The 15,210-nt window shown below is 39.0% G+C and overlaps 1 protein-coding gene across 2 annotated transcripts in view; it reads right to left on the bottom strand.

Moving 5' to 3' along the window:
* KDM1A (lysine demethylase 1A) overlaps positions 1-15,210 on the bottom strand; it is a 63,930-nt gene that overhangs the window by 7,754 nt on the left and 40,966 nt on the right. For both annotated transcript variants that reach the window (XM_043909183.1, XM_043909184.1), the window contains 6 exons: positions 14,574-14,668; positions 5,623-5,765; positions 5,154-5,244; positions 3,993-4,127; positions 3,204-3,277; positions 2,308-2,419 (listed from right to left, as the gene is read on the bottom strand). In XM_043909183.1, coding sequence (XP_043765118.1) covers positions 2,308-2,419; positions 3,204-3,277; positions 3,993-4,127; positions 5,154-5,244; positions 5,623-5,765; positions 14,574-14,668 — 650 coding nt within the window. The remainder of the gene's footprint in view (positions 1-2,307; positions 2,420-3,203; positions 3,278-3,992; positions 4,128-5,153; positions 5,245-5,622; positions 5,766-14,573; positions 14,669-15,210) is intronic.

Genomic DNA, 15,210 nt, shown 5'->3' with positions numbered 1-15,210 from the left:
AAAACACCTAAAAATTACTTAACAAAAGATATGTGAGACTGGGACACCGAGGACTGCAAAATACTGCTGAGATAAATGAAAGAAAGCCTAAATAAACGGAGAGGTATACCATGTTCAAGGATTTGAAGACTCACTATTGTTAAGATGACAATCGTAGAAGGTAATTTTTGTAGAAACTGATAAACTGGTTCTAAAATTTTATAGACATGTCAACTTAAAAAAAAACGCACAATTAGAGTTGCAAGTTCTATCTGAGGCAATATGAGGATTATAGTCAGGGAGGCAGCATTTCAGAGGCTCTGGGAAACTGCTCCAGAGAAGCAGGGGGAAGCCGGTACCTACTGATTTTGGTAACTGGGGAGCACATGCAATCAAAGCACATATTTTTTGCAGAAGGTTAATGCTGGTCTCGTTACTGTGAGTCCCAAGAAGCGGACACCACCATGAAGGATTTTAGTGCTCTTCTAGATACGAGAAGATACAAGTGTGTGTGTGTGTGTGTGTGTGTGTACGTGCTCAGTTGTGTCTGACTCTCTAGGACCCCACAGACTGTATCCTGGAGTGGGTTACAACTTCCTCCTCCAGGGGACCTTCCTGACCCAGGGATTGAACCTGCGTCTACTGTGTCACCTGCATTGGCTGGCGGACTCTAGCTCTGAGTCATCTGGGAATCCCAGAGATACAAGAGGTAGGCTAATAAAATCAGCTCTGGAAAATATCTAACTAGATGAAGACCTGTTCTGCCAGCTTTTCCCAGAGCAGAGAGTGCCTCATTTCTGCTCTCTGCCCTAAACTCCGTTCAGAGGATGATGAAAACTAGCTGCAGCAGCACAAGATTTAATCCCTGCAGAGGCAGATGGCAAGTGCCAATCTGTAGTTGAGAGAGCTGAACTAGTCAAAACACTTTCAAAGGTGAATAACTTATACTACCTGATTTCAAAATGTCCTATAAAGCAACCGTGATCAGGACAGTGACAGTGGCGTATCGAGAGACAGGTGTTGAATGGAAGAGCTGATTTTCAACTAACGTGACAAAGACAAACGAAGAGAAAAGGTGGTGCTAGATTAGTAAGATAACATACAGAAAACTATGAGCTACCCTCACCTCTCACTATATATAAAAATTAACTGAAAGTGAGTCATAGACCTAACATAACAGCTAAATTCATAAAACTTTAGGAAGAAAATAGAAAATCTTTGCAGTCCCGGTTACGACAAACATTTTTCAGGATACAAAAAGCACAAAGCCTAAAAGAAAGAGTTGACAAATAGGACTTTATAAAATTAAAAATATTTCTCTTTGAAAGATTATCACTGAGAAAAGGAAAATGCAAGCTACAGAGTAGAAGAAAGAATTTTCAAACCATAAACCTTCAAATCCAGGATTTGAACAACATAATGAACTCTTACAAGAGAACAAGCAACTACATTTTTAAAAAGCAGGCAAAAGATCTGACAGCCTTTTCACCAAATAACTGACATATGAATGGCCAATAAGCACATGAAAAGATGCTTCACTTTATTGGTCATCACAAAAGTGCAAATTAAAACCACAGTGAAAAATTACCAACCATTAAAACAGCTAAAAAATTTAAAGCTGGTAGAGTATCAAGTGCTGGTGAGGGTGTGGAACAACAGAACTTGTGTACACTACTGATGAGACGGTAGTTTGGAAAACACTTTAAAAATCTACCTCCCACAGTAAAAATTTTACTTCTAGATATTTACCCAAGAGAAAGACATGAATATTCATAGTAGCTTCAATTATTTATAGCCAAAAATGAAACAACCTAAATGTCCCTCAACATACCAGTGAATGGATGCATTCTGTGGCATATCCATACAATGGATGTGAATATTACTAAACAACAGAAGGAACAGACTACTGATACATACAACAACAATGAATCTCAAAATGAAAAGTCACACAAAAGGCTACAGACGGTACAATTATGTACTGTATGGTTCAGTTTACATGTAATTCTAGGAAAAGCAAAACTATAACGACAGAAAGCAAATCAGTGGTTGTGCAGGGCCAGGAGCTGAAGGGCGGGTGACTGACTGCAAAGGGGCAAAGAGAAGACCTCTCAGGATGACAGCGACATTCTATGTCTTAAATGCGGTGCTGGTTCATAATTACGTAAGTTTGGCAAAATATCAAACTGCTCACTTAAAATAGGTTTTATGGTATATACATTATAACTAACTAAAGCTGTTTAAAAACACACATACAGACAAATTAACAGTTTCTCTTAGGAGCCCTCTCAGAGACACGTGCAACAAAATACATGACAAAGGAATTTTTACCTGATCCCAGTGCTTAAGGGAGAGTGTAGAGAGAGGTGTGGCATTAGCGAATTCAAGATTTGCAAAATGCCAATCAAGTATCTGTCTGTCTCTTGATGAGAGATATACATCACTGCAAAATGAGAACGAAGGAGCTCAAGGTTACTAAAGGGCATTACTACCATTCTCAATGGGCTGATGTTGATGATTTCAGTGGGACTATGCCTTTTATGAAGAAATTCTAAGTCAAAAAACAAAATCTCATCTGTCTTATTAAACCCTTCATTGCTAGTGCCCAGGAGCAATGCCAAGCTTCCTACATAAAGCAAAGACCTAACTGTAATTCAGATAAAAAAATTAGTTTGGAAAAAAAGTCTTCTTTATACTATTTACCTTGCATTATAAAAGCTGACTTGTATCAATTTTTTTGTTGTTTTACATTTTGAATAAAGCATTTTTTTTTAAAGACAGGCGGCATCCCTGACTAGAGAAACAGCAGATGTATGTGGACAATAGATGCCCCGTGGAGCGCTTGTCACCACATAAGGGCACACTGTCAAAAGTCCAACAGAAATTGAGGGTAACACTTTTCTAATCCCCAGAATTTTGAAATTTAAAGCAATACCACCTTCTACCTCACTCAAAGACAATTTTCATTAATATACCAAATCTTACGGGAAAAAGCTATCGTTTTAAAAAGATACCTTGATTTAAGTATCTAGGACACTCTTACATATTAACATATAAGAAGAGAGTATTAAGGAACCTGACAAGTAGTCCTATGTGCACAGACACTTTCCATTCATGAAATAATCTACAATGCATTCACTGAACATACATAAAAGGCCAGGGTCTTTGTAATCTTCCTTCTAAATTTAACAGAAAGAAGAGTAAAAGTTATCTGTTGGAGCATTTACCTTGGGGGATTGGCTTCCAACTCTTGAAGTTTTTCTTCTAGTTTTCCTTGTGTTTCAGCTAATTCATCATATTCCTGGTGGAATTAAGAGAACCGGGTTGGTCGGGATGAGTCAGAGATGCATCTAGTTATTGACACCACAGAGGGTCAGGCCTGCACCACATCCCTGTTCAGGTCAGTTACAAGGGTGCCTTGGCTGAAGGCTGGGTCAGGGTGCAAGGATAGTTGTTCCTGAAGACAAGTTACAATGTAACAGGAGAGTGTGGTGGGGGAAGAGGATGAAGAAGAAATACACTAGTATTTTACACAGTAAGGATAGAAAAGAATAGTGACTTTCACTTCTCATGCATTTACTGTGTCCCTAGTATGACTAAGCACTTCAGATCCCTCTACAAGTGAGGTAGTACTTAACACCATGTCACAGATGAGGTGACTAAGGGGTCACATGGCTAGGAGATTCTAAGTTAAGAAACTTCAACCAGACAGTCTGACTCCAATAACTCTAAAGTCCACCTTCATTAACATTACTCTAAACTGTCAGGGATAAGCTATCACAGAGGGCTAACCTGAGATGTGGGTAAGCTAAAGGATGATACTGTGAAAGCAAGGCAGGAATTCTGCAGAAAAAGCAGACAAAACTAACCCATTAAGTCCCCAGAGCTCCTGCGTACCAAACCCCCTTCTTACTGCTCTAGGCACCTGTGACTGGCTAATGGCCAAAACTTCCCAGATCTATACTTATCACTTAGGATTCCAAATAAAATCAGCGAGGCATGTATGTATATCATACCTTGCACAGGGCAGTTAGATCCCTGTGTTTGCTTTTCACTAAGAACTCAGCAGTGATATCTCTGGGTGGTTTGACTTCAGATGCTTCTTTGTATTGCTGATGGAGTTCTTTAATTTTCTCTTTTAAATTCACCATCTAAGAGAGAAAAATACAAATTTACCATTGCAGACAGTGACATAATTCATCACCAAAGCATGTGCTTTGGCTCCTCCCCTAAACTGCTATCATACCAAAACAGGGTTACACTGCGCAACATCTGTGGAATTAAGTACCTCTTCCAAATGATGATATTTAAAACAGGAAAAAGTCCTATATGGCTCAACACAGAGGTGTCACATCACTATCAGATAAGCAGGATTGACTCTGTCTTCCAAAACAAATGGGAGAACTAGGAGTGTTCCATTAATAAAAATAATGTCCCCAAAATAAAAATTAATTAAAAATTTAACTACCAGGCAAAAAAATAAAACCTGTCACCAATAAAACACAGTTTTGAGAAACAAATTATCATGATTTGTTTTTTAAATACGTAAAAGGTCAAATCATCACATGAAGAACCTTAAGGAACCATTCCCAATGTCATTTTTCCAGGTTTCTGAGGGAAAGGTTAAAGCCTGAAACTAGGAGCTCCACAGCTCTGGCTATTTGTTCTCTGCCACTCTTCTCGCTTCCTCCACACCACAGTTCATGAAGGTGGTGTGCCAGAGACCTCTTCATTTGACAAGATGAAGGCGTGAAGCATAGTCAAAGAGTGAAGCCAAAAGCCCAGTCAAAAGATGCACCCAGATTTTGCAATTATAAAGCCTCCAATTTGGCAGGATGGGGAGAAACAAATGGTTTCCCAGTCTGGAGCTGGGGCTTTAGCAGGTGAATACAAAGGGCCCCCTTGTTCATACCACTGAGGAATAGCCTCATATTGGTACCTCAAGTGAAATCCTTAGGCCAACGAATTATGATCCTGGCTACTGACATGTTGTCTTCATCAGTGGGAACTTGACCCCAGCATAGCTGATCTCCCTTTCATCCTAGACTCCAGCAGAGGGCACTAGACTAAGTTGGCAACAGTCAAAGGCAACCTGTCATAGGAAATATCTATTTCCCCCAGCAACAATTATCAATAATGCCATACTGAAAGACTGACATAAAAATACAGAATTTTACCTTATTAAGAAGTTCCTTCAGTTCCTCCTGAGTTTTCACTATCTTCTTCCAATGTTCAATCTGCTCATCTTTGACATGCTTTTCTTGTAACCTGAAGAGACAATATATGTGCTTTGGTCACACAGCTAGCCGTGCTGTGTAAGACAGGTGCCCATCCAAAACATCGGATGGTATCAAGGCCCACTAAAATTTCTAACACTTTGGAATAAGAAAGTTGGCTGGTGGCAAATTATTTTCTAGGTTATGTTAAATACAATCAATTCAATACCATAGAAGACATGAGTTTTACAACTAAGAGAGCCTTAAGGATCATGTATGGACTTATTTTAAAAAGATTTATTTTTAGATTTAACTATCACATAAAAATAAGTGAAAACTAGCTCAAATAAGACTTGATGGAAACTTAAAACATTACTCCGCAATCTATAAACAAAATCCACAATACAATAAGCAGTATCAAAGTACTTACTGAATGACAACTTCCAATGCCTGGCCAAGGGACACAGGCTTATTATTGAGGACGTTGAAGTCCAGCTGATGACTAAGGTAAGACGTAGCTTCTAGCAACCGGTTAAACTCTTGCTCTACCATTTCATCTTTCTCCTTAGGAACCTGAAAATTCGAAGTAGGGCAGAGTTGGTCCTTACAAGACTAAACATAATCATCCATGAAAACACAAATGCTCTACAGTTTAAAAGGTCAAAATATGTATCTCAAAGGAGAAACCTTTGAGGACAATGATTCAAACTATCTCTTCTATGAAGTGGTCAATTCCATTAAATGAGATATGAAATGTTTCAGCCCGGATACTCCCTATCCTCATGATTCTGCCCTCAGAGCTGGAACTCCAGTCTATGAACAGCCACAGGAGTCACACTGGTGGTGAGTGAAGTCATGTGGAGCACAAGGCGCCCTGGAGCTGACATGCACTGAGATAAGCTGGGCTGACATGCAGACAACACACTGGCAAAGTCCTGGAGAACAAAGGCTGCCAACATCCCCAAACACCTTGTAAATAAGGGCAGGGTGAAAAAAATAAGAACAAGGTATGTGCTTCCCCTCTAAGATAACAATCTCAGGTAGGAGTAGTGAAGAGAGAAGTGAAATTCATGGCTATTAATAAGAACACAACAGCATATTAATTCTCAGAGTACTAGTGTTTTACGGCACCAATTAAGTTCAAGGTTGAATGTCCAAAGCTCTTACTACGAGTGACTGGGGTACCAAGTCTGGCTCACTACTGTGGGGGGAGGAGAACAGATTGTAAAGCCGATCATTAAGCTGCAAGACCATGCTCCTAAATCCCTGCTGTGCCCCTGCCTAGTGATGCCATCAGTTAGCTGACACAAATCCCTCTGCTAATGCTCAATTCAGCCCCAAAGTAAACTGTATCTGCAGTTCCACTGCTGAATTCATAGGGATAGTGAGAAGAAAAAGTATGTCTAAGGAAAGCATCTCTTGCCATAATAAGTTAGGCATGGGAAATGGGTTTCAAAATTTAGAATTTCACTTTACAATCAACCTAAAATTGGTAATAAGAAACAAAAAGTTCTAATAATCACTAAGGTGAGGAAGAATAATCGTTTACAATTAGAGGTAACTATTATGAACCAGATCATCACAGTAAAACTCTTGCTTCTCATTTGAAACACCTTCACTTTTGCCCTTCACAATTAAACAGATGATTTCAAAGCACTAGCCTCTGCCCTCTCAATGATGAGCTGCACAAGTAACTCTATCAGATGAGCCATGGTATGGCAAAAAGAATATGGTGAGAAGTATAATCTGCACCAAAACAAAGGGAAAAGGACAGCATTTCTCCTTTTGAACTGTAAATATGAAAGACACTATAACTGATTCAATCAAAATAATCTTTTAAAGCATCAAGTTCTAAAAGTTCACATATGGAAAACATCAGGAAATCTTTGTGAATTAGAGAATCCCCCTGAGCCTAAGAAATAGATACCTGGGAGAATCTTCTGGTTTATGTTGAGAAACAAGGCTTTGAATCAGGCTCTGGAGCTTGGTACCATTTATGTATCAGGGTGGTACCTGGGACTTGGTGGATCGAACATAGCTGACCTACCCCATTCAATCCCACAGCCAGAGAAAGGAGCTCTTGGCGACATCCCTACTTGTTCTGTTTTCACAGCTACCAGAGCAGATGGAAGTGATCTTCTTGTCAGGAATTTCATTTACTTTCCCATCAGTTACTTTTCCTCATTGACATGATACAGTGAAGGTCATATACAGGTCATATACAGAGAAGCTCAAAGCAAAGCTGAAATTTTGCTTGGTGTTAATTCCCTCAAATGATGTTATAAAAGATGATTCTAAAAACTCTAAATCTGGTGCTCCTTTAAAAAAGGAAACAATTATATTTTCAATATGAAACCTCCATATTTATGAAATCTTAACTGATCACAGACACAATGTGAAGGACTGCTTTTCCTGGAGTACAAATGGTGATATTTCCATACACGGCTTCTAAAATGCCTAGCAAGAGGATGCTATAGCAGTAAGAGGGGCCAGATCACATATGCCACTACAATAGGGCAGAACATGCCAATACATATGTGTGCAAACAGTACTGATTAAAGCTCTTCCAGTGCCAACTGTATGGCTTGCTTTAGACAAGCTTTAATCTTTGCAGCTAGAGTGACAGTCACATAGGGAAGTTCATACTGAAAAAGTATGCAACATTTCAAGGCTCAGTAACTGGGGTCCAGGGTGTGTGGTAGAGAAATATTTAAAGGGACACTGTCAAGGTTAGAGGGACCAAATTTGACCTTTTATTCTTCCCTCTGTTTGCTGAGCAGCCCACTTGATTCATTACACTTTCCCCTTTAGTCCACCCACGCCACCACAAAAAACTTGACTTTTTACATGCGCTTTCAATGACAAAAACTCAAATGGCACCAGTCCAACATATAGGCGCAACTCTACAACAACAAACCAGTGTGAATGTATGATGGAGAGGATCTTTGGAAGCGAAAGATTTACGTTTCAAGCTTTTAATGGGTTATTATAAACAGTGAGGAAAATGACTTGAAAAATTATGAAGAAAAAATACCTTGACAGTGTCCTTTTAACCAGTGCAGCAGAGAGAGAAATAAACTGTAAATAACAGCCCAACAGCCACATCAAGTTTAGTTTTGTAAGACAGCTGTAAAATCAAGGCTTTAAACACACAGCATGACAGAAGCATTGTTAGCTCAGAAGCTGCAACCACCAGAGAAATAAGGAACAGACTGTACAGAGACTAAAACGGGAAAGTCAAGGCATAGAAATGGGCAAAAGAAAGGCACTTTTGGTGGTGGTGGAGGGTAGGGAGGTCAAGGGAGATGGTGTCAGAAAGCAGAGGATAAAGCAAAATTCAATAAAAGAGAAAAAGAAAAACACAGAACAGCAACACAAACACAGAATCAAACAAACACCAAACCAAAAGATCACCACCACACCTGATTGACATCAGAATGACATGACTACATCCCTAGAGCACTCTCTAACTTAGGGTTACAGTCAACAGTAAGGCCCCATCCATTATCTGCTAGTTAAGCAGTTATAGGAATGTTGGCAGTGAGACCAGGGATACCTTTGATACCTGGATTTTCTTCCCATTAATTTAAAAATTCCACTTTAAAATTAAAGAAATTATTTGGAAAACAGTAAATAAAATACTTGTCCATTAGGAAATCAATACTGACTGGGAGAAAACCAAAATGTGTTTTTGATGTATTTAAACCTTGAATCTGTTTCTAAAATTAAGCTAATGATATATGTTCCAGTTGACTCAGACAATGAAAAGAATTTTAGCAACTGACTACCTTAAGCACTCCTTAAGTACTGTTTCAGGTCATTTCTTTCCTTTTGGTGAGAACCCTTGGACTCTGTTAGTTTCACAAATAATTATGAAAGGATGCTGAAATATTGGCAGTCTTTAAATACAAGTCTCAATAATTTTAGTTTAATTTGACCATTCTATTCTAGATTCTCAGTTGCATTCTGAGACAGGAACTCAGCAAATGATCACCAGGGTTATTAGCACCATGTCTGACGGCAGCTGGATTTCCGTATTACACCACAGTGAGAACAGAAAACAACAAACTATGCATTCTTTTGGGAAAGAATCACTGATACAGTTTTCTAGCAAAGAATCAAACAAAAAGGCTATCACTTGAAACAGATTTTGTGATTCTTCAAAACCATTTATTTCTCTACAAGTCTCCAAATAAATGGTTCCTTTAAGACAAAAAATTTGGTGAGTCTCACTCCTGTAAATGGATTATAATCCTGACTGTTTTGGTCCTGTAGATTATATGGAGCATCCCTGAACATGGTCATGAGTTGGGGAGACCATGTTACTGGCCCATGCAGAATAAATTTTGGGAAAGCCAAGCAACTTTCTGGACAGGGTCCCTGATTCTGCAAGAAGTCATTGCAAAGAAAAGACAGCTCTCAGTTCTATCTCTGGTTGCATTCTATCATCACAAACTTGATAGGTCTTCAAAAACACTGCCTATCTGTCACACTTCCAGTCAGCGTAAGTCCTCTAGCAGCTGAGCAAAAATGGAGTTAAGGTACACCTAGGTTCCAGGTACTCAAAAGTTCTGACATTTAGCAAGAGAAATCCTCAGGAAAAAGTAACACACTGAAAAAAGTTGTAATGCCAAATCTGGCCAACAGAGGTTACAGTCAATCTCCACCTCTCCCATCTCCAAGCACTTCTATAATTACAATAAAACGAAACATTGGTTCCTTTGGTAAATCGTGGAAGAACAAATTTACATCTGAGGGGTTTTCAACTCAGATTCTGAAATAGCTAAGGGAAATTAAAGATAGATATTGACCCTAAAGGGTGAATAAGGCAAGGGGTCTATCCTTAATCTAAATATTGGGTAGGCCAAAAAGTTCATTCAGGTTTTTCTGTAACATCATACAAAAACCCAAATGAACTTTTTGGCCAACTCAATAAAATTCAGTGTGATTCTATAAATGGAGACTGCTGCCTCCCTCCCAGTTTAACTCATAAGATATTAGGGGATGTAAATAACTGACTTTACTAGAGCAGGGACTAAGCCATGTGAAGACGGAACACATGGCATGTCTAAGGAGTACACTAGCAATTTTTAGCACATAAGTGCTCAGTAAATTCTTGTTAAATGAATAAATTAATATAGTTTGGAAAAGTAAAGTCAGTAACTATATTTGAGGGAAAAATAACTATTCTGCAACTTCAGAAACATTAAAGGGGGGCATGAGATTTTTACATAAAAAGCAGAGACTGGCAGTTATGATTTTCAAAGGTAGAGAAAGACTGCCTTAAAGATACCAAAGATGTTTCCAAAAAGGATGATGAAAACTGAAAAGGCCAAGACACCTGTGTCAAAAGTATAGTAACCTAGACACCACTCTATATGAACACAACTGGAAACCTGGTAAGTTACAATGGTCACTGAGTATACCCAATCAATGGTATTTGTAAGAAGCCTGGTATGCATTACCTTTCAAGAGTTACCTTTCTTCCTCTGAGTCATTCCCAAGTAGAAAATCAGGATCTGTTTCTCCAAGTAGTTACTGAGCCTTTGGATCTCACTTGATAAAAACAACACACACACACACACCTTCTCTCTCTCACATTCACTCACTTAAGATACCTATTCATGACTCAAAAAAAGCTGAAAACAAAACTAGAATCTAAAGCCCCCTAGTTACTAGCTGGTATACAGGAGATGCAGAAAACACTCAGCCATTTCTCCAGTCTCCCCCACAATCCAGGTTTTCATACCTCCCACTGGTGACTCCCAAAATGCTACTGAAAACATGAATTACCCTATTTCCCAACTTTATCCATTCAAAACTAATTACAGCATAATTCAGAGTATGACTCCATCATCAATTAATGATGACAATGAGCAGGGAAGCTGCTTCATTAGCTCGGACTGTTTTTATAGGCTTGGAAGATACTTCTATTAGTTCAACATCCTAGCTGCCAGTGCAGGACCAGAGAGAAAGGAGAGGCAAGCTCTTTCAGGGATTCTTGTGACTGATTAAAACAATAACAAGGTAATATAACAAAACTACTTACTACATGATTTTTTTTCCTCTAACAGCAAAATGCCTGGATATGGTAATATGTTCCTAAGACAACACTGTTGTTGTTTAGTCACTAAGTCATGTCCGAGTCTTTGCAATCCCATGGACTACAGCCTGCCAGGTCCTTCTGTCCATGGGACTTTTCAGTCAAGAATACTGGAGTGGGTTCCCATTTCCTTCTCCAGGGGATCTTCATAACTCAGAGATTGAACTTACATCTCCTGCATTGTCAGGTGGGTTCTTTACCACTGAGTCACCAGGGAAGCCCTTAAGACAATATTACAAGTGGTATTTATAACTGAGTTTGCTGCTGCCCTTGTACAGGATGAAATAATTAATTTCTGTGTACTAACAAAAGAACCATCTAATTACCCTCTTTTCCACTGAGGCTATCCAGAGAGAATGGGGAAACACATAGCATTTTGTATAATCATTTACTAAAGAAAAAGCAATGGCTGAGTGAGTATCATCACTCTAGGTGGGCCTCCATAGAGTAACTATTAAAAAAGAGTTCTTTTAGTAAAAGGAGGAGACTCAGCTGAGGCAGTCACACTGACAGAACTGCACACCTCTCCTGCCCCAGCCTTCCCTGGACTCGAGCCAGGCGGAACAGCACTAAGCACCAGGGCAAGTGGGATGGACTGGAGACTGAACTGACACACACACACGACTAGGCATGAGGCAGATAACCAGTTAGAACCCACTGTGTAGCAAAGGGAACTTACTCGGTGCTCCGTGGTGACCTCATTGGGAAGGAAATCCAAGAGGAGAGAGATGTTCATGTGGCTGAGTCACTGCCGTACAGTGACTAACACACGCCATAAAGCAACTACACTCCAATAAAACCTTTTTTTTAAAGTTTAAAAAAAAAAAAAGCTAAAACACCAGATAAGAGACCTGACTCTACAATTTATTGACTATGGTGATGTCAGGCAAACACATGTGTGTGCTTTAGATTCTTCCCCTGCAAAATAAGGAAACAAGGCAACTAAGTCAGATTCCCTAGATTTCTAAAGCCATTAAACGTATCTGACTATGAGTATAAATTAATCTGGCTATAAGCCAAAAGCCAGTCTGCTAGTCAATAGGTATCCATTCCTCCTCTGAACTAGATTACCGGGAACAGCAAGATACAGAAACATTAATAGGGCAAGCAGAACTCAAAGCTACAAAGAAATTCTTTCCCCAAATTTAACAATGCCTAAAGAATTCTCCTTACTATTCAGCTGCATTACCAAATACAAACCAACCAAGAAAAATCCTATAAAGATCAGAGTTGAATGACAACAAAATGCTGAAAACCACACATTAGCTTAACAACTGTTTACTAGAATGCTATTCAAAGAGCTGGTCCTGGTGAGAAAAGGAGCTTATACCAGAACATAAACTAAAGCAACATTTCTTCCACTGAGAAAAGTCCTGCTACCAAAGCCATCTGAACTAACACTGTGGTTAAAAGGATGCAGTTTATTTACACTCTGGCACAAGATATTTCTCTCATCCCAAACTAGTAACCAACAGTTCATGAACTGGCAGCTGGTTGTAGGCCATATTTGAGTGAATGCTGCTATACTATAGGCTTCCTTGATGGCTCAGATGGTAAAGAAACTGCCTGTAATGCAGGAGACCCAGGTCTGATCCCTGGGTTGGGATGATTCCCCTGGAGAAGGGCATTTATTTGGAAACAAATGTTTTTCAAAATGTTTTACAGCTTACCTAATACCACAAAAGCAGACCATTCCTCTGGATATCTCTACTAGGGGAAAAAACCTCACATTTTACTGTCAGAAAGACTAAATGAGACTGTTCTACATTCAGGAAAGTCAAAAGAAAAAGATAGTGTCTCAAAGATCAGTGATAATCTTTGGCTTGGATTCCATTACTTCTTGAGGATGTAATATCAACTTCAAAGACCTTGCTTCCACAATTCAATTCTCTAAATTTATTGTCTATCTACCTAAAACATCTATCTGGTCATGTCACTTCCCCCGCTCTCAACAAGACTGGATAGATGAAACTAGACTGGAAAAATGGAAGCCTATTATAGTACTCTTTCTACATTTGTATATGTTTGAAAATTGTGTACAAGTCCCACCAGACTGTAGGGTCTTATATGGCAGGGACTGTCTTATTCATCTCTGCATTTTTTTTTTTAAACAGATCTTTGCAAGTAATAGAAGTTTATAGAATTGCTGAATTAACATCTACTTCATCTTTTTCTATTTTATTCTGTTGGAAGGCTGCCTGCCCTTTTCCCTCACCCCCAGAAAAGCCCTGGAAGTAAATTTGGATCCAGAATGGTGGGGAAGGGAACCAAAGCATTCCCTGAAAGTCTGTACTTCTCTGATATGAACCCTATAAAACAGTCTTTTCCTAAAGGTAGACAGTAAAAGGCAAGGATGTCCCATAGGACCTATGACAAAAAATTTTGGAGTTGGAATGTTACCACTTTCAATAACAGTAGCTACACTGCCATATACATAGCAAACCTTCTCTTCCTTGATATATAAAGGTGATAATGAGTTTATATCCTGAGAACTAAAGACTCTTTTACTCCTAACAGGGGAGCTGGCAAAACTTCCACTGAAAACAAACTTCTGAGTTTCTCAGACCCCTAAAAATCAGAGCCGACATATAACCTATCAGGCAGTTGTTAAAACCCTCCCCCTCTCCACGCTAAACATCACTGTCGTGTTACTGCCGTCTTGACTACAGGAAGCCCCTATCTGGGCTTCCCTGGTGCTCAGTGCAGTCCATCCCTGAGTTGGGAAGATCTCCTGGAGAAGGAAATGGCAACCCAATCCAGTATTCCTGCCTGGGAAATCCCGTGGACTGGCAGGCTACAGTCTATTGGGTTGCAAGAAGTGACTAAACAACAACAACAAATGCCTCTGATAAATATTTTCACCTACCTAAGCATCAATTTAGTACTACCATTCACTATCAGCTCATCAAAAACCTGACCGTACGAACATAACACTGAAACCGTGACGAGCACACAAAGCTAAAGCACACGATGGGAGGCACAGTACAAAGAGATGAAGAGTCAGGCGGTCAGTTTCACAGGTCTCTTAGGGTACAGGTGGCCACAGCCAAATAAAAAGATTAATCACTTGGCTAGCCTAAATTTCATTAAGCATTTAAACACTTAAGCAGCTATTATAACTCCTTCCTATATAGCTCAGAGTTAAGAATCTGAATAAAGCCACATTATTTCTACCCTCAGTTCATATTTGTATGTGTGTATATTCATCCACATATTTCCCCAAAATTGCTTTCAACTGAACCAAAGAAATTGTATAAAGTTGCTTGCTGTCAACTTACAGCTTGTCCATTCGCTTCATAAAGTGGGCATTTTTGCTTGATCTTGGCCAGTTCCATATTTACTTGTTTGCTGACCACAGCCATGGGATTCCCTCCTAGGAAAAACTCCAACAATTAAATTCACATACCTTATGAAAACGGAACAAAAACTTCAAAGCAAAAATATTTTTACTCAAATTTTAAAATGTTAAAGCTTAGGGTATGTGAATTAATACCAAAAAAATGCCCAAAGTAAAACAAATATATAAGTAAGCACAAAGAAGAAAGCAAAACACTGTGTGCGTGTGTGCTCACTCAACCTATTACCAAAAATCAGGTAACATTACAGATCCTTCTAGACTTTACATGCATAAAATTAGACATTACATACAAAAGGATCACAACACACGCACTGTTTTATAATCATTTTTCAACTTAGCAATAAATTGTGGACATAATTTCATGTCAATATGGAGCTACAAATTTTTAGCAGCTGGACAGTTCTCACTGCTTAACGATTTAATCTTCTAATCTGCAGTTTCTGTTATCCCACACTGAAAATGTTTTGAACACAATATGGTTCACTTGTCTATTTTCTTTAGATTAATTTCCTAGAACTGGATCTGCTAGGGCAAAATCTACACACATTTTAAATTAT

The sequence above is a fragment of the Cervus elaphus genome, chromosome 8 (genome assembly GCF_910594005.1).
Source record: "Cervus elaphus chromosome 8, mCerEla1.1, whole genome shotgun sequence".
Taxonomy (NCBI): Eukaryota; Metazoa; Chordata; class Mammalia; order Artiodactyla; family Cervidae; genus Cervus; species Cervus elaphus.
This window is presented reverse-complemented; position numbering and strand designations above follow the sequence as displayed.